The following is a 25,083-nucleotide window of genomic DNA, read 5'->3' as shown; positions in this document are numbered from 1 at the left end:
GGGCCATAAAAAACTCTACCGCCTGAAGCTTTTTGATCATGGCATTTCTTCCCCTTTGGACTTCACGCTCTTCTCTTCCACATCTTCAATCTTCAATTTTTCTCCCCGTCGTCTACATTTTCTTCCCTAAATCAGACAAGGTTGGTTAGAAAATGGCCATATTGTAATTACATTGAACTTTTACTTGGCTACAGTATTTATCTTTCTTCACTGAAGACTGCAGGGCAAGCTCAGAAAATTATGTAATGTAGTATGACCAAACCACAAGAAGTCCTTGGCTCTACAGCACCAGTGCTATTCATAATTTTACCGGACCCAGTGGTATTACATAGTGGATGAAGAAAACTTGCTAAAAAAATCTCCCTCTGCATACCTATTGCTAATGTGATTCTCAGTGCTGTGGTTCTTGTCTGTATCCTCCTCAGAGCTGAATGACGAGGATGCTCCTTCAGTTGCTTCTCCGTTTTCTTCAACAAATAGCTCCTTTAAGCCGGCTTTCTCCAGCTTGTTCCTGTATGTCTGCTCTGCTTGAGCCTTTGCATTTTTCTGCCATTAAGAAAAAGTCAAAGTTATGCTGAAGGGACACGCCATTTCCAGTGTGATGTAATCTTCTCAGTATTTCACTCACCTGTTTCTCCTGTTCGAACAAAAAAGGACGCTCGCCAACTCGTGCCTTCATATCCCATAACTCCTTTGTGTACTCTCTCATTCTTTGTTGGTCAACCTCCCTTCAAGTAGGAGAAGATTATAGTTTGAGCTACTGCAGAAGGATTTGGTGGTCATTGTGATGTGAGTTAAAAAGGTTGCAATATGGGAGAATGAGCGGCCTCACTTGACCAGTACTCACCGATGCCGCTGCAGTTTGTCATTATACACGTCTTTCAAACTGCTGTGTGGGTCTAGCAACCTTGCGTGCAGTGTGACTGTCTTCTTCAAGGCCTGGGATCTCATATGGTACTTCCTCAGCCAGTCGGCACTCGCTTGATTCTTGCTATCCCTCATCTCCATTGACTTTCTGTGAAGGTAAAAATAGTTTGCATGTCAGAGGATTTAAGTATTTACTGAGGAGAAACTATAAAGAGGAGAAAAGAAATGCACTGTCTATTGTTTCAAAGTCATGCCAAAAGAATCCAAGTCACCTGATGGCCATGCAGCGCTTCCTCGCAGCATCTGTGATGAAGGTGGGGAGTGTGTCTGCAGACAGGGATGTTAAGGCCCCAAGTGACTTGCTTCTGCTGAGATTACTTGTTTTTGGAACCTGTAAATGATGGAAAAAATAGTTAACAAGAAGCCTTTATATAGATTTGCTAAATCTGTGCAGTGAGGTTGTGCTGGAGATGCAAGGTTTTCTGTCCAATGACACAGCATGACCTAGAGTAGCAGAACTAGTTAATCAATTCATGAAAAAAACTATTTTTATTTCATGTGATCAAAGCCAAACAAAGATAAGGTATCTTTGTATAAGATAAGTTAAATCCGATTAATTTACCCAGATATGACATATCTGACATGGTTTATAAAATAGGTCTCTGGTAATTGTGTAATCCTGAAAATATATTAAATGAAGACAGTAAGGAACATTCCCCATGATCACAAAGTCCATTCACTTTGGATGAGAGTGAATTACTGTTATTCATATTTAATCACTGTTATAATTATTGTTACTCTGTTATGCCCTCGTGTGAATCAGTCACCCAACACATGTTTTATGAACACATATAGAGATGATCTTGTGAAATGAAAATGACTGTATTCCTGCTTGAAAGGAGGAAAATAGCCAGCGCTGTTGAAATGGGGCTTGAGTTGAACTTGATGAATAATTGGGTTTGAAATACAACTGTTGAAGGGAGAGGACGATTCCCTCTCTAAAGAGGGCCCATTGTACATATTTTAAATAGCTTTACAATTCCACAACTAAGGAGAATGGTCTGAACGGCCTTAAAAATAACACATAAGCCACTTAAGATCCTCACCCAGACAATAAATCTCTAACCATTGAATAAATTACTCCCAAAGCGACAGAATATAAAGTCAAATGTGATCAAAGTCAAAGTCCGTTCTCACATAGTAAGTAAACCTCTGAGAGTTGAGGGACAACAGGAATACATGATAGTGTTGCACAGATGGCAAAAACTGCAGAGTAAATATCATCATTACGCTAGTTATTGTAAATGTGGTGCAATTATAGTGATATGTACCTTTTTAAACGAGCAAGGTTTGAGGTAATCAACTTTGTGTGTCATTAAGAACATTCAAGGCTTTAAGGAAGGCAAGTGGTTTCCTATCGGCCTTAAGAAAAGAGAAGGGTATTGACTTGACAAAGTGGTGGGTGGATGTCTCCCAAGTCATGCGTCAAACATAGTAATGTAAAAAAGCTCGCCATCTGGGCCCGCTGCCTACGAGTCCCAGATCTCTTCATATGTAACGCTCTCAAGAGACGGTGACTCTGACATATTCATACACTTTATTGATGTAATGTTTTTCCAAAAGGAATTCAGTCAATTAATTATTATCATAGTTAGGCAGGGGATAAATGAAAGACAGAAACATTACATTTAACTAAAATGCATGATAGCAACTAAAAACAAACTAATAAACAACAATTTAACATATTCTTACACTGGTAAAGAAAATGTTTTACCTGTGGGTGTTCGTGGCTCATCCTACTTCGCCTTGCAGGGAGAGCTGATGTCCTCAGATAGAAGGGTTGACATTTGATCGAATCTTTACTCAGTGATTTTCTCAGCGCCTCTGTCTGCAGGGCTTTGTGCAGCCGACTGAAATCCGGAACCTGATGGATGATTTTTGGCTGGAAGCTGGGTTTCTCATCCAGAAAGCCCAACTTTTCTTTCCTGGTGCGCTCAGCAGTGCGAAGTTTCGGGCTGCCAGACACAGAAGGATGCACATGTCGCACTGTTGCCTGAGTGGGGACTTGAATACAAAGCTCCTGGTCTGGACAGAATTACAAGAAGGGGATGTCACTGCATGAAGTGTATCATGCACCCAAAAGGACATTATAAAAAATTAAGTGCATATTACGATTTCAATACATTACATTTTACACTTATATTTTACACTTTCAGAACAAAGCACTCTTTTTGTTTGTATATAGGCCACCAAGAAACTAAAATTAAATTGGTCTAAATTAATCGGATACAATGCCTCCATCAGTTTAAATATCATTATGACTGACTGTTACTATAATTGAAAAATAAAGATTGTCAAGCACACCTTCATGACATCCCCAGATCATATAAAATGTAACGATGAATTTTAGGAGCCTAACAAGAAAAATCATATAATATAGTTGTAATGTTTATCAGGAAGTCTTGTTTTAAAGCACAGAAGCTACTCTGCATTAAAACGAGTATATATCTTATAGTTATTCATGATTCCCAACGTAAGAAAAATTTGACGTATTGGGGATGATTAACAAGTGGTGAGGATTCTCCTATTATAGTAATGACTTACACTGTGATATGTGTGCACTACACATCACTACACAAATCCCTATTAACTGACTGCTCACTTAATTTAGCTTCCTAAAATAAATACATTTTACTTTTAAGAGTCATGTGTGGTCTCCATATTTTTTAACACTCTTCAGGCATCTAAAAGGTAGAACAATCTGAGAGGGAAACATCACTGCATCACAACTGCTCACATCTCTATGTGCAAGTCATAAATAAAAGGCCTCAAGCCAAATAAAAGTATGAACCATTGGCCCCTATACTTTTCTAAGATGACAGTCTGTGAAATTACACAAAGTTATCTTACAAATAGTTTGATCAACTCCAAATATCATATCAAACACTTGCCAGCATCCCACCAGAAAAGGCAACCCACCTTTTAGTTCAGAAGCGTCTTTAAGCTCTTTTTGAGGAGGTTTCCTAACAGGAGCAGCCTTGTTTTTGTGCGAGACTTGGTCTAACATTGTTATCAGCTTCTCCTTTTTCTCCTTTTCTCTCTCCTGGAAACTGAAAGGTCTCTGAATGGAGAGCAAGAAGTCCCTCCTCTGCTCATGCCCCTGGTTCCTCTCCTCCTCCCTCAGCTCCATCATCTTCTGATATCGGGGCTGGTTGACGTGGCTTGGCACTGGGTGAGCGCAGAACTTCCTCAGACACTCGGCCTCAGCCTCCTCCTCTTTGGTTAACTGTGTTGTCTTAGATAAATCAAAACGCTTACATTGTTGAGTCCTGGCAGAAGTGAGCATGGGAGCTCTGTCTGAACAATTCTTCTTTGAAGATACCCAGGCTGGAGAAGATAATTTGGGGCTCTCTGACTGTCTGGGACGGTGCAAGGTATTTTTGTCCGAGGTCAGGACAGATGTAGAGGTGGATCTCCTCATTCCTGCATGTCTTGAAAAACAGAAAGATCTTTCAAAAATAAATTATATCTTATAATTATGACAAAACATAAAAGACATAAGCAGAAACCTACTTGGTCCCATGTTTCAGTTTATTTTGATCACCAGACTGTGTTGACAGTAGAGCGTTCTGATGAATCCTCCTCTCAAGCTCCTCTTTCTGTCTTGTTTCTGTCTCCTGCAGCTGCTGCCTCAAGGCCTCACTCAGGGCCTTCCGCTGCTGCTTAAGAATTAACTCAGATCGAAGTCTATCTGCTAGCAAGGTGTCCAGCTTTGCCATGTTTCTCTGACTTGGGACACAAACAGACGCTGAGTTAGGTTGTCTATTTCTGTAAACAAAACGTTATTTTACACAAAAGAATGTTATATTCAATGTCATTTAATATAATCCATGATCGATAATAGGCAGAGGGAGGGGAAATGATGTGCTCTGTCAATACTTTCAATGTGAACACACATCTAAACACACACACACACACACACACACACACACACACACACACACACACACACACACACACACACACACACACACACAATGGCATGAAACTCAATATAAACATGACAAAAATTCACATTGTCGAATTATGTGTTCTCTGTACATTTTCTTGATTTCAACGGCAAAACAACATCTTACATCGCTCAGAAATGATGAGCCAAATAATGGATTAAATGGTGACAGAAAATGAATCGCAAACATTGCCACTTTTTTGATATTTGATTCTTCATATGTAAAAAAAAAAAAAAAAAAAGAAAAAAGTCTAGCTTTTTAACATAACGTTTAAATATATTTAAAATGTAATACTTCAATCAAAAGGGAATATCTCTATGTTTAAATATGTCACGGTGAGCTCTGGGGAACTGTAAAGGACATTTATTTATATTAATTATGTATTGAAAGAAAATTGACAAGCAAATAAGTCATCCATACATCTCTTTTTACGGCCATTTTACGTTATTGATCCCGTAAATGTTTATTACATTAAATCAATGTATTTTAAAAGCTTTCTAACAAAAACAACTTTTAAAACTTTAAACTTGCGACCACATCCGGTGAGTGTAAACGGGTTACCGTGGTAACCAAACCTCTTCGCTGCCAACGGGTTGGTCATATCATGTGTTTAGTTCATTTACGGCTGAACTATTACACTATTATACAAGCTTCTCGATTTCCTTCAAATGTAAGAGCCAACGATTAAATGATGAAAGTAATAATGAGCAGCAAACCTGATAATTAGTTTTAGGAAGTGTTATCGCCGTCGTCTTCCAAACGGAACTTAAGTTCTCTAAAGCGTTCTGCTGACAAAATACATCGTATTACACACACGCTTATTCTGTAAACTGGCGAGGTTTGTTGGGAGAAAGTAAACAGAGGAGGACAGAGTACGACGCCTCGCTCCGCCGTCTCCGTCGCATGAGCGCTGCTGGTGGAGCCGCGACGCTCCTCCTCTGTGATTGGACACAAACCCGGAAGTACTTCATCTCGGAGCGCTTGTCAACACTGGACAACGCGGTTGGATTACAATACTGACACAGTTGCAGTAATTACGACACATGCACGGTTGAATCGTGACCTGATTGACTTCCGAAAGTATTCCGACCCGTAAAGCGTCCTAGTTTGTCCTGGTTCATCCGGGACTCACGTGAAGACAGAGTGAAGACACAACATGCACAAGCTCACAAGGGCGACGACGCTGGCCTTGAAAGGACTTGGCCGGTGCTTTGTGGCAGAACAGCGAGTATCATCTGCTATGAAACTCCCCAGCAGAGGATTAGTGTGTGCAGGACATGGGGACGAGTCCAGCAAGAACGAAGTGTATGACATTATTATATCCGGGGGAGGAATGGTTGGCTCTGCGATGGCATGCTCCCTCGGTGAGTGACGCCGTCGACCTTTACATTTTGACGTGTGACTTATTGTTAAACACACGTTTAAATGAAATAATGGTGAAACACCTACATCTCTTTAGATGCAGATATGTAGTCACATTTTGAGACACCAGAAATATCTCAAAACTTTATTTTTACTGTAGCAAAACTGTTATGACTCAATCTTAAATATGTGCGACGATTGTTTCTCAATATTTCTATTCATTTTTTTAAAGGCATGGATCCCAACTTGGTCGGTAAGAAGATTCTTCTGCTTGAAGCGGGCAACAAGAAAGTGATGGACAAGGTCCCAGACACCTACAGCACCAGAGTCAGCTCCATCAGTCCCGGCTCTGCCACCCTCCTCAGCGGTACAGTATGCAACCTGACATACACAACATTGTTGTGTATGATAAATGATAAATTTATCATTTATTTATTCATTTATTCATTGATAAATGAATCTCACAAGGTAGGCGAGGGATGAGACACTGACCAGGGCTGATCAGGGATCATATCTGACCTCATGTGTCCTTCCCTGTAAATTTAGCCAGGCTTGATGTGATGGACCCTGTGAAACACTTTCCATGTCCTATCTCCGCCATCTCAATCCATTAAAAACAGCTGAATATGACAATCCGTCCAGACCTGTGCTGCCACATACACTGTTTACTCTCTTACTTGTGAATCATATGACGGTTTACAAAAAATACAGATTCATTTTCAAGTGTGAATTCATTTCCCAAAACAAACAAGATGTCTCAAAAAAGGATTCGCCCTTACTTATTGACCTCACTGTGCGTTTATCCTTTTTCATGTAATCAGAGAATTTGACACTGCAATGTCAGTATTGGTGAAGGGCGAGGGATTTTATTTGAAACCTTGTGCTTGTTGGTGACACTAGAACCTGTGCAAAACCTAAAAGGCTCAAACTTGTCTCAAGCTTATGTAACACTGCTACTCCTTCACAACATTTTCAGACTTGACCTGACCACATATATTTTACAGTAGCTTTTAATGGTGATTTTAAATTCTTGTTTTAAGCTAATTAGATAAATTTTAAGACTTTTTTTTAATAGATGGACGTTAAATGTGGAGTCAGTGACTCTAATCCAATACACCTTTTTGTTGAATTCAGCAAATATCTCCTCATTACTTGCTCACTATCTTCTCTATTGTTTAGGTTTTTAGTTCAATTATTAACAGTCTTTGTCCAAAAACGCTGACTCCACATTTAACTCATCTTCAACTAAACAGAGGAAAATACATCCACAATACTATATTTGTAACTATTGTTAGTGCTACTAAATTCTGCCCAGTTAAGCTTTAGACTCATCCCTGATCACAAAGATGGGCCAATTTCCTTCTACTCTTCATTCCTCTGATTTTTTCATATTCACCCAATTCATGGTCTTACTTTGAGTATAATTACATATTTTTTTATAGACATGCTTTGGTGTATTACATTGGTATTGTAATTGTTTTGAAATGTATTTGTGCACACACAGGTGTTGGAGCCTGGGAGCACATCACAAAGATGAGGTGCAAACCCTATAAAAGGATGCAGGTATGTTGATCTTCAGCTCGCTATTTCATTAAGTTGCTTTTTAAAATCTGCAACACAAGGATACAGTAACTGTCATCGTACTGCTATGTCAAAAGTTCAGAAGAGTATAATTTAAGAAAACTGAAAATAACTAGAGCCTACTACAATGTGGAGCATCTCTCAAAGTCCTTGAGTTGTATTCATGGGCTTCCAGACTTTTCTAATTTACAGGCCAACTGTATATTTTTGTCATCCATCAATCAGTGACGGCACTGTACAATTTGTGGAGAGAAAACTCTGTGACTTGGCTTGTACTCAGTAATTCAGCTTAATGAACAAGCAGCTCAGTGCTGTATCATATAATCATGTTTATGATATGTAATTGTTCACATAAAAATGCTGGAAACAGAGGTTATATGTAATACTGCATTTTGTTCATTCCTTTGAGCACTGTATTACTTGTCAGTAGCTTTGCTGGTTATCTGGCACAAGGAATGCAAAAGAAGATGAGGTATATTTAAATGAATACATTTATATTTAAAAACAAATCATCTTCTGGCATATTCAAAGAACTTGATGGCTCTTTGGCCATGCACGTTTTATTTATTAAAGCCATGTTTTCTATGAAGAGTAAATCATTTTGACGTTTTCAAATTGGTGCTCATTCCCCACATCATATAATTATGAAGATTAATGTGAACAACGGGAAGAAGATGAAAGAATCAGAGAGTGGTTGTTTGCTGCAGAGTGAAGCTGCTTTACGGCTGTGGGTGCAGGCTCGGTCCCTCTTGTAAGATGTGGTTGCTGTGTACCAAACACTCAACCGCAGGGTTTCTCTCTGGGCCTAAGATGTCATCATGCAGAGCCTTACAGTGATTATGGTAGTGTACCTCTCCCATTATACCTTCACTCTGCTACCACTGCTTTGGCTCGTTTGCCCATTGAATCTCGGTCATATACATCTGATCTCACCAATTGCACTGAAAAGTATGTACTGCAGGTCAACTCTAAATAACATTCTTTCCACGCAGTAAAGTGCTCTTCCATGGTTTAGATTTGAAACAGAAGGTTTTGAAACAGTTTTTGCCATTAAGACGTCATTTTTTTCCCAGATTTTTCGCTATAAAGTTGCAAGGAAGTGTATTATTTAAATCCTAAAGTATGTAGTAACAGATTCCACACCAATACAGCTTTATTTCACCCAGCATTAAACAAAGGCCCAAAAAATGTTGGGCTGGCCTCAGTAAATCTCACTTCCCAACCACTTATCACAAGTTGAAAAACCACTGCCATTAGTGGTTTTCTGTAGGGTATATCCCCCTACTTTATGGCAAGTTGGAAAAAAGCAGCAGCAGCAGCATATTACTGCAGAATGATGGGTTTTGTCACCATAGTTACAACCCAGGGGAGGATTAACCTTGTACAAACATTTTCAGCCCCTCATGTTTAACTCGAATAGTAATTCCAGGTTGGAGTTACAGTAACCTAAAACTATATCTCATTCTGCCGCTGTTGGTTGCGGATAAATATTGACTCTTTTATGTTCACAAACATGTCATTTGTTATTTGTGTTTCCAAGAGAATGTTTGCAAAAATCCACATCACAAAGTGTCATTTGGTCCTCCACCTCAGAGGGCTCTTAGCTGACCAGCCGGAGGAGTGTTGGTGACCCTCATTGCTCTGGGTTTTAGGCATGTAGGCTGTGCCAACCTCCGACAGCAGCTAACAACTTTGATGTGTTCAGCTCAATGAAGCGCCACTTCTCTGCCCAGCTATATATAGGGAGAGGGGATGCATAATTGCTTAATTTAAGGATATACTTGTAGACCGCAGGCATAATGCGTCTCTCATTTAGGTTTGGGATGCCTGCTCAGATGTCCTGATCACATTTGATAAGGAGGACCTGCAGGACGAGATGGCATACATCGTGGAGAACGACATCGTCGTGGCTGCACTCACTAAGCAGCTGGACAGCCTGTCCGGTAAGCACAGCGCTTATGATTAAAACATGGAGCCCTACATAGTACGCAGCAGTGCTCTGCGAGACCTCTTGATTCATGTTCCATCTGCTGGAAGCCGAGTCTGGCAGCTAATGCCACCACATTTATTCCATCCTGTCCCCAGGTTTTGTTTATTTGTACCCTTTCCCGGTGACTGTTTTTAAAGACAAGTTCAGCCCTTGGAGCTGCTTATGTTTTTCCTGCAATTTCAATCAAAACCTCACATTTTGGGAGCTGCAGGGCCCGGCACCCACTGTGTACACGTGAAGTGGTCCAGTGACCTATTTAAAGCTGCCATGTGCTCCCAAGCCCTTGCCACTAAGACACTAAAGCGCTGACGCTGTATTGCTGGACACATTAGACTAACTTTTGTGAGAAAAACTTATAAACTGATATGTACCTGACAGTTAAAGTGGCATATTTCTAAACATTTTTCAATGTTTTGCAACGAAAGTGTGGTTGCGGCACGTTTTTGCCGCATGTGCCTCCCCATTTTTCAGCTGCTCTCCTCTCATTTTAGACGTGGTGTTGTTATGCTCAAGATGCATTACATGAAAAATGGGCTCCACACCAGCTGGTTTCAATGTAACCCTGGTCTCACAATCCCTGGAAACCCGTATTTGATCGTGTTCGGGAGCCAGTAGCCGGGCTGTGGATGGGTCCCCCTCTAAGTCTGCATGAGGCAGCGTAGCTTAGGATCCTTTTCATGTTTAGGGTGTCCAGCTGCTGATATTTTAGGAAGAGGGCCCTTTTTAGCACAAAATCCAACAGACTGTCAGCATGTGCAAAGTGTGGTGTGGTTGTAGATAAACACTATTAGTTAGGTCAATGTGGCAAGCCAAGACTATTAAGAAGCTTGTCAAATGTAAACTTTTGCAGCTACAGTGTGCCACGGAGGAAAAGCAGTGTGTGTTTTATGAAGTGGTTTATAGATCTTCCACTGCTTTGGATGCAGGGAAAGAATCCTCTCGTTTTGATGGAAAAAGTAGCAAAACACTGATTTTTTTTTTTGGTGATGACACATACACAGGACCAAGATTGATCTGTTTGTTGTTGGTCACACCAGTTGCTCTTTTATTTTAGGAAGCAGACTTTTTGGTTTTCTCCGCCGCCTTTGTAGTCACCAGTTTTATGTTCTTGTTTTTCTTGTTGTTTGTCAGATAACGTGCAAGTCAAGTACAGGTCCAAGGTGGTGAAGTACGCGTGGCCCAAGCCCCACCAGGCGGCCAACTCCATCCCATGGGTCAAGGTCACGCTGGCCAGTGGAGAGAGTGTTGAGACCAAGCTGTTGGTCAGTTTGATTCCATCATCACAAACTTTAATGTTTCATCTGCTGCGCTTGTTTTTGTTTGTTAATGATTCCCTTTTTTTTTTTTTTTTTTTTTTAAAGATTGGTGCAGATGGACCAAACTCAATGGTTCGGCAGGAATTGGGCATACCGACAGTCAAGTGGGATTATGACCAATCTGCTGTGGTTGCGGTGCTGCACCTTACAGAGGTGAGTGTCACATTTGACACATGCTTTTTTTGCATATTATATTTACATATTGTGCACTGAAAATCTTTCAGCAAGCGTCATTGGCTGTTACTGAGTTCTGAATTTATTATGGAGTGGTTTTATCATGTCATTTGAGAACAATGCAACCACCCAGAAAAACACTTGGTATGCAAAAGATATGTAAATAACACGTATGACATACAATACAAAGCCACCATACTTCGGTTTAATATTTAATTTAATCAGATTTATGTGTTGGACAGCCCACAGAAAACAATGTCGCATGGCAGAGGTTTCTCCCAACGGGGCCAATTGCAATGTTACCGGTAATATATCTACATTATTCACTGCGATATTTCTTTTTTCCAAAGTATCCGTCAGGCTTATAAGTATGTGATAACTCTGTGCACTGCAGCTGTCGGACACAGAGAGCTCTCTGGTGTGGTCAACCAGCCATCAGCTGGCAGAGGAGCTACTGGACATGGATGAAGAGAGCTTTGTCGACGCTATCAACTCTGCCTTCGTAAGTCTTGCGCTCAACATTAAAGTGCTGATGTTGGAGTCAGATTTCAGACCTGTCAGGATGATGTTGCAACATTTCTGTATTGTGTGCACAGTACAGCATGTGGCAGGAGTTCTCCATAGACTCACTTAAGTGACGAGCTGTTGTTTTGTGACTCATACAAACAATGTTGTCATTGTTTTGCCCAAACTTTAAACAGTACTAATATTTCACGAAGGCAATGACATACCTATCCATTTTTTTATGTTTGGAGAAACTCCATTTTCCCAAGCTGGTTATATTTACTGGGCTGCTGATGGACGGGGTCACGACGGTTGAGTCACGTTGGGTTTCAGGCCTGGTTTGCTAATTAAACCTGTGGTCTCTCAGTGTCGACCATTACGCCATGGAATGTTTTTCAAACAGAGCTAATTCAACTGCATAGCCTGGCCGACATCTTCTTTTAATTAGCCCAGCTCCCGAATCCCTGCCAAACCAGTTAGTTAGGGTGGGGAAAAAGAGCACTTTCGCTGGCCTGGAGTTCAGCTTTGCTCCCATGTCAGCTAATTTCTTTGTCAACTCAAAGGGACAATGTCTATTTTCTCTCTTTTCTGGTCATTTTTCATTCTCTGTGACTATGTCTTTGTCTTTCTGCCTGTCTGTCTGTGCCTAACAGTGGAGTAATGAGAACCAGTCGGAGCTGATCGAGACGGCTGGCTCTATGTTCCGCAGCGCCCTGTCGGCCATCATGCCATCTGCAGGTTCACCTCGACAGCTTCCCCCAAGTGTGGCAGGGATCACCCCAAAGTCCAGGGTCATGTTTCCTCTGGGCATCGGTCATGCATCAGAATACATCAGGCACCGCGTAGCTCTCATTGGGTAAGATGGTCATAATGGCCTGCACACTAACACTTGATTATTTTTGTTCAGTGAAGATAGAGATTTAGAAAAAGTATATGACGAGCATGGCTTTTGAGCTTTTTATTGTTACACTCCCGTCTTACACTGTAAAATGGCATACTGTTTGTTTGTTATTTGCAGGGATGCAGCCCATCGTGTCCATCCTCTGGCGGGTCAGGGAGCCAACCTGGGCTTTGGGGATGTGGCTTGCCTCACTCATCTCCTGAGCCAAGCAGCCTTTGACGGGAAGGACCTGGGTCAGTGAGAACTCTAAACAGACACAAGCACTGCAACCATAGTACAGTGGTTTCCCCTAAGCTCTTTTCCATAGCCCCAACTCAAACGCATGCTGTTGACCTGAATTATAAAAAGCATCAGCTTTCCGGCAACATTTATTTGATGTGTTTTTTCTTTTCATTCGGCCAAGAACTATATACAAGTGTTTTTATTTTATACCAAAAAAATAAATCCTGCTATGAGATACTGTGTTTATTTTTTCCACTGTTAAATGTCCTGAATGTTCAAAATAGCACCAGTGTATGGACTTAATACAAAAAACGTATGACGGAAGTGAACAGCTTAAACTGTGTCCTCATTTGTTAACCCCCAATCTTTGTTCGTTTCTGCAGGAGCGATACAGCACCTGTTGGAATATGAAACTGAACGCCAGAGACACAATCTGCCCATGATGGCTGCTATCGACCTCATGAAACACCTTTACTCCACGAACGCCGCTCCTGTTGTTCTCCTTCGCACCTTCGGCCTGCAGGCCACCAACATGGTTCCAGCGCTCAAAGTAAGCTCCCTCCCTTCTAGCTTCTAACCTGAACATCACTCAGATAATATCAACCACCTATCCAACCTAAGCTCCTCCTCCACCCTGACCCCACCCTCCTCACTATTTCCTGATTACACGGAGCTTTACTTTAGCGGTGTCTATAATTTCCAGAGTTCTGAACCTACTACTATGGCATCTAAGTTTAGCCCCAAATTTAGTGTTACCAAAAGTGTGTGGGTGGGGTGCAGGGCTGGCCCTGGGGCAGCGGACAGCGGTGTTGGCTTGTGTTTTCACACCCCTTTTATTACCGACCACTCATATGAAATGACTTTATTCCCTACTAAGTGATTCAGACCAACACAACTGTGTTGTAAAGGCAGGTCACTATGGAGGCACAAAAGTTAAACGTGACATTTTTTCCATATTAAGTGTTGTGAGTTCACTGGTGTACAGGTTGTGTATCGAGATCTTCAGTGCAGCGCACTTGTAACAGGCAAAGTTCAGAGTTTCTGAATGGATTCTCTTTGTCCTCTGCAGGAGCAGATCGTGGCATTTGCAAGCAAGTGACGCATTCGTCGTGCTAGTTTGCTGGTGGATCTTCAAAAACTGTGTGAGCTTTAATGGCTGTAAAAATTGTAAATGGAAAACAAATTAAATGGATATATTTTACTCCTCTGTGGTTTTTGTTCTTGTGTATGCTTTGGTACGAAACAAATACTGATCGACTCCATTGCAGCTGTCCCTCCGCTATTTTGCAAACACAGTTCATAGACCAAGCTGTGAATTATCCAAGAAGTAAGTATAATTCTCAGAAATATAATGAAGATTTGTGAAGTGCTTCATTCTCGCAATGTTATTGAAACTGTTGTCATAAACTTCGGCTAATATTTGCACAGTTCAATAAAATGATTTTAAGCACAATTCACGGATGAAACATTTTAACATCCGAGACTACTAGTACACCCTCAAGCAAGTGTTATAAAAGTACAAATACAGAAGTAAATTTATCATGTTTTATTAAAACACTTGTTTCACTGGATTAAATAAACAATTTACATATTGTCATCATGTTTTTCATACTGATGAACATACAGGCATTTCTGAGCAATTGTGCAGCATAAAGTTTTTGCAATGTAAGAGCAGATCCTGTGAAAATATTTCATGAATAAAAGTTTACATTATGTATATACAGCAGTAGTTATTGAACATATTGAATACTTAAGACTGCCTAGGTATGGTCAAAAGAGCAGTTACACAGAAAGTTCAGGAGTTAATATTAGATGGCAATAATTAAAATGCTCTACATTAGAAAAACATCTTTAAATATTTGTACAGTTCACAAGAAATTAAATATTACTAATGTTTTTGAGCAACCAGCAACAAATAAAGAAGTTGGGTTTCAACTCTTTACATAATTTCTGTATAATTGTTTGCTGTATTTAATGGTTGTAAATGATGTTGTTGGACGCACCATCTACCCTTGATTAGAGGCCTCTATTGCTGGTCTAAAATAGAGTTCAGACCAGGGGCCCCTGCAATTTAGCCATGCTTGATAAGATCTTTTCCACTCTAGACAAAACAAACAATAATGCCTGAACTTTAAAACTACAGGCATTAATTAACCTCATACACGTAACTGCTATACAACAGTCTGAGTGGCATCTGTCCATAGCGCTCTTCTTGCCCTCCTTCAGTCGTGGTGACTCCAACACTACTTGAATATGTACAACTCTTTAGTCAACGTCAAAGCAACTGATCATGTCTTAGCTACAATATCTGCAATTAAAGTGGTATGTGCAAAGTTGAATAAAAGAAGATGTATCATCGTCAACTGCTCTATTTCCAATGATGGCAAGGGGCAAATGAATTAGGGAATTAGGGTTGTGTATAATGTACTGCCAGAATGAACAAAGATTGATTTACAAGCATTTAAAAAGACAACTATGGTTGCACTTCCAGCAACCAGTCTCTAAATAAATTCCACTGTACTGTACAGTACAGCACCAAAACACCACGGCTGGTTGTATTGCTTCTAGTCTGTGCCGTGCACACTTAACAGGTAGGTGAGGAAGACATTTCAGATCAGACACCCATGAGGAATCAAAAATGTAAACGTTTTACAAAAATAAAGTCAGCTCACCAGTTATTAGCTCAACATACAGTAGAAATAGCTGGCCTTATAAAAAATATATAGTGATTTATTTTTTCAACAGTTCTCGGAGTGTTCGCAGGGTGCTGAGGTCGAGGAAAAGAGGAGGGGCGTGGTGGGACGGGCTGATCGGGGTGGACAGAGGACGGGAAGCCCCACAGTGACACACTGTCCCTCTCAGTGCTGGCTGCAGTGACAGCGAGCTGTCCTTAGTGGATATTGAGGTTTCTGAAGTAGTCAAAGGTCGCCCCCAGGGCCCAGCTTGTCTCCACGTTGTTCACCTTCTTGGCGAGCTGAACAGAGTGACAGGAGGGGGATCATTAAAACCACAAAGAATGTCACATAGTATTGCTCATGTTTCAGTGGAATACAGACAGAATATTAAAGTTGTCCTCTTTTGTATCTCTAACATTTTCAACATCCACTGTCCACTGTGATTTGCTCACCTGAAGCACAGTGGTGTCCTTGAAGCCAAAGCCCTCCTTTAGCAGACAAGTGATATATGTCATATCCATGCAGAGGAAGGGGCTGATAGCACGGTATTTGGTCATTTTGTTGCACACTGCAAACACAAATAACCAGAAGTTTCAGACATGACATTAATACAGGTTTCACATACCACTGACAAATAAAAAATAGCATTTGACGGAGACACCTTGTTGCATCACATAATGAAGCCACGTTTCATGGATTGACACAAAAAAACACCTTTTCTAACCTCTGTGCTACATGATTATAAGATGATCTTTCTGTTTTGTTTGACTGAATAAACAAGGAGGTGCGAGGAGAACAGCTGAGGGTCAGCACAAGGCTGCGGGTGGGTGTCAGTGTTCAACAGCCCAGGACACAGTTTGTGTGTTTCAGTATGTGTCAGCCCCCAGGTGGTGTGTGGCTGTCAGGTGCCCTGCTGCCTGGGCCAGACAGACATCTTCAGCTCAGCTGCCAGCCCAGCCTGAGCCAGACTTATTCCTCGAGACCACGTGACAGTGTTCTCACAACACAAACAGCCTTACATAACACATCGTCTCCTTCCTACTTGTTATAAATCTGGTTCTCCATGGACATTGAAAGTGTCATAATCTTGAGCTGATAAGCATAGAGTGTATTGGTCAAACAAGCTTAAACATTTTATAGCGATGTCAATCTGTATTTACTTTATGTTGTCCTTATAATCCATTGCATAAATAATTTGATCTGTTACATTTTACTCTTGTAATAAATTATGTTTTGCTCTTCAGAGCATCAACTATTGCATTAACTTTCAGTGGTTAAAGTACTGATATGTTTAACTTGTAAGATAAACATATCTTACCTTGACAAGGTAACATGTAACTCTTACCTTCTTTGGCTCTCTTCTTAAAATCCCTGACCTCAAGTGCACCACCTCGACTATCTGTGCAGGAAAAATAAACATGCAATTTGAATACCTATTTTGTGCAAAGGATGATAACCAGAATGAACGATAATGGCACTGGAAGGTGACTCTTTGGTCTGTGCCCACTCACCAATGAGGCCAGACTCCACAGCTCTGTCAAAGTAGTAGGAGAAGGCGTAGAAGACGCTGCTGCCCTTCACTTCATATGGCTGGTGCACTATTCCTTTGATTACCTTCATAACCTCATAGTAGCACAGCTTGTATCCTGCATAGCCTGAAGAAGGAGAGAAATGGAAAATGTAGTTTTGTCAAAGAATTACTTAACTAAATACATGGTGAGAAAACAATGAGTTCAAGGTGCTTGGAAGCGGCGATGGTTGGAATGCAATCACAAGAGTCTAAATCTTTGGTTTGAGGTTAGGCACGGGTTAAAGATGAGGGCTCACCAGACAATATACAAGGGAAGCCCCAGAAAGACAAGTTCCATACAGCCCCATGGATATGGTTGGCTCATTTGTGCCGGCAAAACCATGTGCTGACAAGAGCGGCAGTTAGTGCGGCCCTGTCAGGCTGTCTATTTTTACCACATAATTGTGAGCGGTCCAGATCAAGCCGCTCGTTACACACAAAAAATAACAACTCAGGGACAAGCCCAGCATCTTTTGGCTACTTGACTGTGGTATGGGAGTGACTGCCTTATTTGTGAAGTTAACTGACAGTTTTTTTTCGTTTAAATACAAGGTTGACTGCAGTATAATTGTTCAAGCGGGAAGATGGAGAGAGAGAGGATGACAAAACATGTGTTTGATGCCAAGGTTACAGAAACTTCAGAGGATAAATGTTCTCACGAGGGACTGTATTATACTGTATACTGTATTGTGTACCGGAGTTGAGAAAGGAATGCACAGAGCGCTGCATCCAAAGCGCTTGGAAGGCAATCAAAAACTCAGGGTGCTTTTATCTTACCGTCTGGAATACCGCTAACTTTGTAGGTGGTTCCTCCAAAAGTCACATCTTCCCTGAACTTTTTCGGGAGGCAGGAACTTGTGAAGACTTTCCAATCCAGCCCTGGGAAAACAAAAACAAAAACTGTTTGTTATCTTCCAATGAATACAGTATAGAAGAATGACACAGAGTGCTAACAAAGACGTGGTATAAGGAACTAGATACTCTACCATCAGCTCCAAGTGCTCCAAGAGTGGCCAATCGAGCCGCATACAGTCCGTTTCCAAGGTAGCTATGTGATGATGACAGGCGCTTATGGTTAGTTCTTAGATAGATATGTATATTTTACTCTACAGAACACGGTTATGTCAGTTTTCATGGATGAAATCTAGTCCATTGCATCTTCTTTGTCTGTTATTTACCTGTGCGTGTAGAGTTGATACTGCTGGTTAAAGAGGTTAAATTTAGCAATGTAAGTGGGGGGAGCAGTCTGAACCGTTTTCTGTTGGATGAACGACAAATGTTTAGCGGCAAATCTTTGGTAATAACATTTTCAAACAAATTTACTCAATACAATATATCATTCACCTTTGACTTGGGAAGAAAAGTGATCTGTGTAGATCCTCCACCCAAATCCAGGATGCCCACTGTCCTCCTTGTGTTGGAGTACAAGTGACCTATGGGAAGTAAGCTTACAGTTAAACAGCGTAAGGAAAAATATACATTTTTGGTTCAGAGCTTAAGGTTGATTCAAGTAAATTTGATGGTGGCATAGCTGTGTGAAAAACGTGAGGAAATATTGCTTGTTTTTGCAACCTGTTTGGAGCCAGTGATTCAAGCTCATAACCTCAGACAGGAGTCTTTCACTGCCGGGCGTCTGTGTACACTGGAGCCTCAGATATGAGCCCCCTGACCACTAACACCACCATAGCAAATCACAAGCAATGTCTTACCTGTAAGGAAGTTCACTGTGACCCAGGCAAGGACTCCTAAAACAGCACAAGGGTGAAAATGCCTGCATTAGTAAAAGCCTGAGAAGTGATTCAACTGACCTCTGCTACATTTTCACATTGGAAAGTGAACAAACTTAGAATTGAAGATGACTATTAGTTCAGCTCTGCTTCATTGTGCTGATGTTAAAGAAGCAGAGTTGGTGCAACGAGCATGCATTGTTGCAGACCAGCCCAGGTAATTACAAGTGTCTCAGATGTCAAGTTCATCTTATGAAACATAACATAGTGAAGGTGTCTTAATGAGTGATGTGGAGGATCACGCTAAATTATTGGGCGTTACTACCTTGTCAAAGCAAGGTAGTAACAGACCTCTTGTAAAAAAAAGAATTACGATAGCAACATTGTTCGATGCATCCTCTGTGACTGAGGCATTTAAAGCACCTGGTCAGACAATACATTTTTCAAAAATAAAACAAATACAAATATTGTGTGTTGTGTACTATATATAGTAGAAATTGGCTCCAAATCATTATACGATAACCTACCTTCTTTAGCTCCATTCATGATGGAAACACTGTTGTTTGGCACAAAGAAAGGGGACTCGTCAAATACCTCCCGCACCTACGGAAGAGATTTATCACAATTGCATTACAATTGCCTCCTGGATATGTGTCAACAGAATATAATGATACTTGACTACACCCCATAATATCCTGCTGTTGTCAGGACATAGTCTATTCAGGCTCTGGTTCTGTTTTAGAGTGACAGATAACTCAACCACAAGCATGGCTGGAACAGTAGCCTGGATTTAATACTTTGAAAGACAAATATGGTTACTCCACACAACCCCACAACAGCTGTTTTTTGTGACATGATAGCCACCAAATGGGCAGACTTGCTGCCTCTTTTTTTCAGTGACACTTGTAAGCACTTAGTGGTTTTCTCATCCCGCTCTTGGCGGGACGGGTGGTGTTTGTGCCAAACTGTCTGAGGGCAGAGAGAAAACGTGCCTCACCTCCTTCAGAAGAGTGTTGGCCTTGTCTTCAGGCAACAGACGCAGACCCGCGGTGGCCTTCAGGACCACTGGGGTCCTCCTCCAGGCCTCCTCTGGCACCGTCTTCTTGGCAATCTTCAGCAACTGTCGGATGGTGTTGCCACCCTGCGATAGAGATGGCGATCAGTTACAGCCAGCGGACTCATTAAACGGAGAGACATTTTGTAATCAAACCAAGACATTTCTTGAGGTGACAAAGTCTTTAAAAAGATGGCCCAGCAGACAGGAGTGGGCAGCAGTGACAGCATCAGCAGGAGGCGTTTTTGTAATTACACAGTGTTTACATCACATGAACCCAACCCAAAGAAAATCCCAGTGGTTTGCAGACACTGAACAACTCCCTAATATACCTGATCATTAATAATAAGTGACGGTGGAAACATGCATATACATACCTCCTCGGGGTTGTCCTTATAAGCAGACAGTCCAGGCTTCACGGCATGGTACAATTCATTGTCCAGGACTGGCAGTTCAACTAAAAAAAGAAGTCAGTGTTAGCGAAGAAAGTACAGTGATTTTTCTGGAATGAAAGTGCAAATGTTTTCTTCTATTACAACTCATGAGACTTATTCTCATCAAATACATCTTGATGCAGTTTAAAATATCTGCTTCCAACACACTTGAGTCAGACAAGGAAAAGTCCACATCAGCTGCTTTTAGAAACAGCTGATGTTTCCAAAAGCATCTGTGAGGAGTGAGGAGCAACAGCCCGTGCATGTTTATCCTCACGCAGCACAGTGAATGACCTAACAGCAGGCAGACAGTGTGGAAGCCAGCAGCATGTGCACATTGATTTAGGGAAAGTTACAACAACAACAACAAAAAAGTGGTGCAATTACCAGGGTCTTTCTGGATGAACTTATATATGTGGATCCTGCTGCCTGTGCTGCCAGCGTCAAACATGATCCCATAGAAAACCCGGCTCGCGTTGACAGGAGAGGAGGCTTCAGGTATCTGCTGGAACACTTGAGGTGGCTGGTAAGGCTCAGGGGCAGGATGCACGACTTCGGGCACCGGGTGGAAAGCCTCGGGTATGGCGTGGATGACCGGGTGGAACACCTCGGGGATCTCTGGGTAGGTTGGCACGCCGGGCTGCGCGACTTCAGGCTCTGGGTTGGCGACCTCAGGGAGGAGGTTTTCCCTGTTGGCAGAGTGGTCCCGGTAGCGGTAGAAGTGGGGGACGTAGCGGTGGTGCCGGTAGTAGGTCGCCTCCGCTATGAGGCTCACAGCCAGAAGCCACACGGACAGAGTAAGGAGCAGGCTCGGAGTGGCCATTGTTTGCACAGCCGGGGAGAAGAGGGAGAAGTTAAAGAGGAGAGCCGAGGGGAAGAAGCGCCGGTGGATGCTGGAGTTCAAGAGTGACACCGGCCCTGCAAAGAGAGAGAGAGAGCAGTGGAGATGGGGAAAGGCAGAGTGGATGCGATGCAGACTCAGGACTGTCCGGTCATCCGTTTACAGTATATAAAGACATAAGGGCTTGGCATGGGGCCACACCGAGGGAAGCCATCCACCAATCCTGTGGCGGTCCATCCCAACTCCATCAGGAGTCCCCCCTCCTGTGAGCTAAACTGAAGACCGACTACCTGCCTACCAACAGCATGTCCCTTTTCGGAGGGCAGGGGGGAGGATTTGGATTATTTTTGTTTATTTTTTTCCCTCCTCATCTTTACTGGTTATCCTGGAGCCAAAACACTCCCCTAACGAAAGGAGAAAGGGATTTATAAAGACGTTTAAATGAATGGCTCACACTCGAAAACCCCAAAAGAAATGGTCTTAAAATACTTTTTTTATGAGCGTATTTAAGACTTACATAGTAACTTGCCTCAGAAATTCCTTCACCCTACAACTCTTTGGACTTTCACAACTTCACAAGTGCTCAAATTTGGCTACTGCCTAAATTAAAAGTGATGTAAGTGTTTTTTGGCTGTTATAAAAGCACATTAGTAGAGTTTTTAATCAATTACTGTAGTTTTCAAATGTACTTTAATGTTGCATATTTTCTAATCCTTGGAATTAACCATTGCGGGTAAATTACATTTTATGTAAAATACATAGGGGCTTTGTGGGTAAGACAAGAAACACCAACTCCGATTTAAGACTGTGACTCAAAATGTGACTCATTATGTATTGCAGCCTGAAGGGATTCTGGCTTTGTTTTTATCAGGTATTACATCTACTTAATCACATTTAGTCACTGGAATGAATCATGTCTATTACAAATTTTAAAAAAAAACAACTCAACATTCTCTTCATGATCCTGCAATAATCACCAATAAAATCTGCTGCAACCCTTCCACCAACCTTAAAAAATGTAAATGCAACCTGCACTCCAGCTGGCACCAAAGTTAAAAAAAAATGTTAGCAATCATCTCACTCCCACTCATCCTTGTGTTAACCACAGGCTTTCCAAGGAAAAAAATATTTGGGCCATGAGGCACGTTTCCCTAGAAAATGCATGAAAAGCATGAGTGGCTGTTTCTTTGCTTTAGGTGGGTGGTTGGCATAGTATCATAAGACATGTTATATCAGCTAATGCTTTCTCATGATGTTCAGCCACTGGCTTTAGAGCAAGATGCAGAGGCACCTGACATGAGATTTGTCCAGGGCTGTGATATTTTTTTTTACCCATTTTGTATCAGCAGAAAAGGACAGACATCTGAAACAGGAGGTATTGGTAATCTGTGGCATCCTATGGAAACTGAACCTGCCACAGCCCTGACCTAACATGTGCTTGTACGAGACAGTTTCACCTCGTGCGGCAGGCGACTGAAGCAGAAACCTAGCGGTCGGCCAGCCCAGTCATGAGGGTAAGGGGAGGGCAGAGGTCCTGCAGATGGGCACAAAATAGTGCAGGAAGTCCACCCAGAGGACAATGTGGGGAGGGTGGGGCTTGGCACCAGTGTTCACCCATCATGCCATTCCGCTCCCAGGACACTCGACAGTGCAAAGCACTGTAATTTGAACTAAAAATATTGGACTTTCTTTCCTCCTTCCTTTTTTCTAAATACTGTGGCTACTTTTTTCAATCCTGCGGCTCACCAGAATGGTCCTTCGCCCCTATCAAAGCTACATGTGCAGGACCTCTCTCTGACTTGTGCCCTCAGATGTCTTGCTTGCATGTTAACATATGTGATAATCTGACATATAGACACATGGATACAAATGTCTGATTACAAGTATTAAACTAGGCATGTTTTGTCTGGAGTCTGTTTTCATGTTGAAGCCCTTTTAAAAAATAAATTCTGTCAATGTTCAGACACATGCTGTTGTCAAAGTAGCAATTAATTTGGATAATGTGTAGTGTTTTGACAGCTGCAATCCACCTCATCCACCTCATTTGGTGCATGAATCACAGCACGTTTTAGTTTTAAACACACTTTTATTTATAGTATCATAATGTGATGCAATAGGAACTGTCATCTGAGTAAAATGTCAAATGAATTTGGATTTTATAACAGACATTTTGAATATTGAATCTTGAAATAACATTAGGGCACTTTTATTAGCATCAATTATTTAGGGAAATCTCTATGTTGCCAGATGCACTGCCACTGTGTAATATGTATGTAAAGTGCTCCTCTACAACATGACACAGCACATTACAAACACAATGTTTTGAAGGACATTTTGGTATTTTGTTTCAAGTTAACAGAAACCATAAAGCATGAGACGAGACCCCAGCTTTGTAATCTACACTGTGCAATATGTCATTAATATGCTGCAATGTTACTCAGGAATGCCGTGTTTGTGGGTGTCCTACCCCAAGAAGTCTATTGAAGAGACCAAAACCTTGTCATTACAATTCCAATGATAATGACAGCTTGGAAAAGCTCAGGGTTATTTCAGTTTTCTATCCTCACTGTCATAGTAATTACCTTTAAATTTAGTCTTCAAACTCTGTTGATGATGCCGGAGCAGAGTGACCCTATACGATTCAGTTTACAGTAGCTACACCCAACACTTTTGTGATATTTATGAATAATCTACACTGGACACTGTCAGCCTCCAGCAGAAAGCTGAACAAGATAATGGAGGGAATTGAGTAGTTTGGAATTAAGACCTGCGATAACTTTACATTGTTTCTATTGGACGTGCGTCCTGGACGTTGGATGCCAACTGCATACGTTGAGCCGAGCGGTTTCCCCATAACTTCAGCAACAAAAAAAAGCTGTGGTGGTGGCAACGAGTAACACGTAGTTCTTTTCAGGACAATCTGACATTCTTGCTGACAGGAGGCAATGTATTTCATGTCCTCATATGGCAGGAGCTCATGTGCAAACAGATCCTGTTTGATAGAGTTTAGCGTGAGAAGACTCTAGTTACATGAGAAGGGACGCATAGTGTGTTAGTCCAAAGGCTGCTGAGCAGAACAGACATCTGTGTCTTACAATCTCCCAGAGTGATTGACAGCAATTGATTGATTTAAACCTTTTGCTACATCTAACATGTTTAGCAGAAGGTGAGATAGAAACATGAAACTGTAACCAAAACTTTAAAAAAAAATCTGGTGATAAATAAATGCTACAAGCTATACCGTCACAAAGAGCTGCTGGTCGTTTTTTAAATGACCGAAACAAACTTTAAAAACTTAGAAGGGTGCATGTCCAATTTTGAAGGTTATTTGCAAGCATTCTGAGCCCATTAATCAATTAGATGACTTGTCAGCAATCTTAATCATAAGTTAAGTTTTAGCAGATGACACAATTACAAACATGGTTCAATTTCTCAAACGCATCTGGAGTTGATTTCATATAATTGACTGTGAAATGTAATATCACTGCCTGTGGAACTCTGGTATGGAACATTGTAAGGGCCATGTTTCACTGTTTTATGATATTTTATAGACCAAACCATTCATTCATCTTTCCTAATTTATCCATATTGACTAATCATTTGTGATAAACTCAGGTGTATGTTGGACATATTTCATGATAAATGTTCCTGGTGGGCATTTTTAAAATTGACTCAGCAGGAAAAGTCAACAATGATGTATTCCTTGTTGCATCATGGTCCTATAGTGTGCATGCTGTCATGAGGTCATGTCACTGGTTTATAACAGAATCATCACTAATACGAGCAATGTTGTCCTTTTCCTCTGACAAGTGACTGGTTTTCAACTGTTTTAAGGAAAACAAAGCTAAATGGCTA

At 41.3% G+C, this 25,083-nt stretch overlaps 3 protein-coding genes across 3 annotated transcripts; 1 reads left to right on the top strand and 2 right to left on the bottom strand.

The window, feature by feature from the left end:
* On the bottom strand, positions 1 to 5,803 carry fam161b (FAM161 centrosomal protein B). The gene is made up of 9 exons (XM_068580034.1): positions 5,594 to 5,803; positions 4,441 to 4,656; positions 3,847 to 4,358; positions 2,642 to 2,952; positions 1,140 to 1,258; positions 848 to 1,015; positions 629 to 728; positions 374 to 546; positions 1 to 126 (listed from the first exon to the last, which is right to left on the bottom strand). Exons 2-9 carry the CDS (start codon positions 4,644 to 4,646, stop codon positions 93 to 95), a joined length of 1,623 nt encoding a protein of 540 aa, XP_068436135.1. The 5' UTR covers positions 4,647 to 4,656; positions 5,594 to 5,803; the 3' UTR covers positions 1 to 92.
* On the top strand, positions 5,466 to 14,128 carry coq6 (coenzyme Q6 monooxygenase). Its single transcript, XM_068580035.1, has 12 exons — positions 5,466 to 6,241; positions 6,472 to 6,606; positions 7,744 to 7,802; positions 9,637 to 9,763; positions 10,942 to 11,072; positions 11,172 to 11,279; positions 11,543 to 11,605; positions 11,695 to 11,802; positions 12,458 to 12,660; positions 12,823 to 12,938; positions 13,311 to 13,477; positions 13,997 to 14,128. Exons 1-12 carry the CDS (start codon positions 6,034 to 6,036, stop codon positions 14,024 to 14,026), a joined length of 1,455 nt encoding a protein of 484 aa, XP_068436136.1. The 5' UTR covers positions 5,466 to 6,033; the 3' UTR covers positions 14,027 to 14,128.
* A 1,689-nt stretch (positions 14,129 to 15,817) lies between these two features.
* Positions 15,818 to 21,213, bottom strand: entpd5a (ectonucleoside triphosphate diphosphohydrolase 5a). The gene is made up of 13 exons (XM_068580720.1): positions 20,775 to 21,213; positions 20,331 to 20,410; positions 19,897 to 20,040; positions 19,427 to 19,502; positions 18,882 to 18,917; positions 18,517 to 18,605; positions 18,351 to 18,430; positions 18,159 to 18,220; positions 17,950 to 18,051; positions 17,114 to 17,257; positions 16,948 to 17,001; positions 16,055 to 16,170; positions 15,818 to 15,901 (listed from the first exon to the last, which is right to left on the bottom strand). Exons 1-13 carry the CDS (start codon positions 21,208 to 21,210, stop codon positions 15,818 to 15,820), a joined length of 1,503 nt encoding a protein of 500 aa, XP_068436821.1. The 5' UTR covers positions 21,211 to 21,213.
* Between the last annotated feature and the right edge of the window lie 3,870 nt (positions 21,214 to 25,083).

This window comes from Clinocottus analis, unplaced genomic scaffold (genome assembly GCF_023055335.1).
Source record: "Clinocottus analis isolate CAN_PGR_092001 unplaced genomic scaffold, fCliAna1.0.p SCAF_17, whole genome shotgun sequence".
NCBI classification, from domain to species: domain Eukaryota; kingdom Metazoa; phylum Chordata; class Actinopteri; order Perciformes; family Cottidae; genus Clinocottus; species Clinocottus analis.
Note: the sequence above shows the minus strand (reverse complement) of the source record. Positions and strands in the feature narration are given on the sequence as shown.

What these genes read in the sequence shown, in the direction of transcription:
- fam161b (XM_068580034.1), bottom strand. Translation starts at nt 4,646, where the DNA reads ATGGCAAAGCTGGACACCTTGCTAGCAGATAGACTTCGATCTGAGTTA. An exon ending in AGACGCTTCTGAACTAAAAG is followed by an intron (nt 2,953 to 3,846) that starts GTGGGTTGCCTT and finishes AATTCTGTCCAG; the next exon opens with ACCAGGAGCTTTGTATTCAA. An exon ending in TGAGCCACGAACACCCACAG is followed by an intron (nt 1,259 to 2,641) that starts GTAAAACATTTT and finishes CATCATTTACAG; the next exon opens with GTTCCAAAAACAAGTAATCT.
- coq6 (XM_068580035.1), top strand. Translation starts at nt 6,034, where the DNA reads ATGCACAAGCTCACAAGGGCGACGACGCTGGCCTTGAAAGGACTTGGC. An exon ending in TGCGATGGCATGCTCCCTCG is followed by an intron (nt 6,242 to 6,471) that starts GTGAGTGACGCC and finishes ATTTTTTTAAAG; the next exon opens with GCATGGATCCCAACTTGGTC. An exon ending in CTCTGCCACCCTCCTCAGCG is followed by an intron (nt 6,607 to 7,743) that starts GTACAGTATGCA and finishes GTGCACACACAG; the next exon opens with GTGTTGGAGCCTGGGAGCAC.
- entpd5a (XM_068580720.1), bottom strand. Translation starts at nt 21,210, where the DNA reads ATGGCCACTCCGAGCCTGCTCCTTACTCTGTCCGTGTGGCTTCTGGCT. An exon ending in GTTCATCCAGAAAGACCCTG is followed by an intron (nt 20,411 to 20,774) that starts GTAATTGCACCA and finishes TTCTTTTTTTAG; the next exon opens with TTGAACTGCCAGTCCTGGAC. An exon ending in AGGACACCACTGTGCTTCAG is followed by an intron (nt 15,902 to 16,054) that starts GTGAGCAAATCA and finishes CACTCTGTTCAG; the next exon opens with CTCGCCAAGAAGGTGAACAA.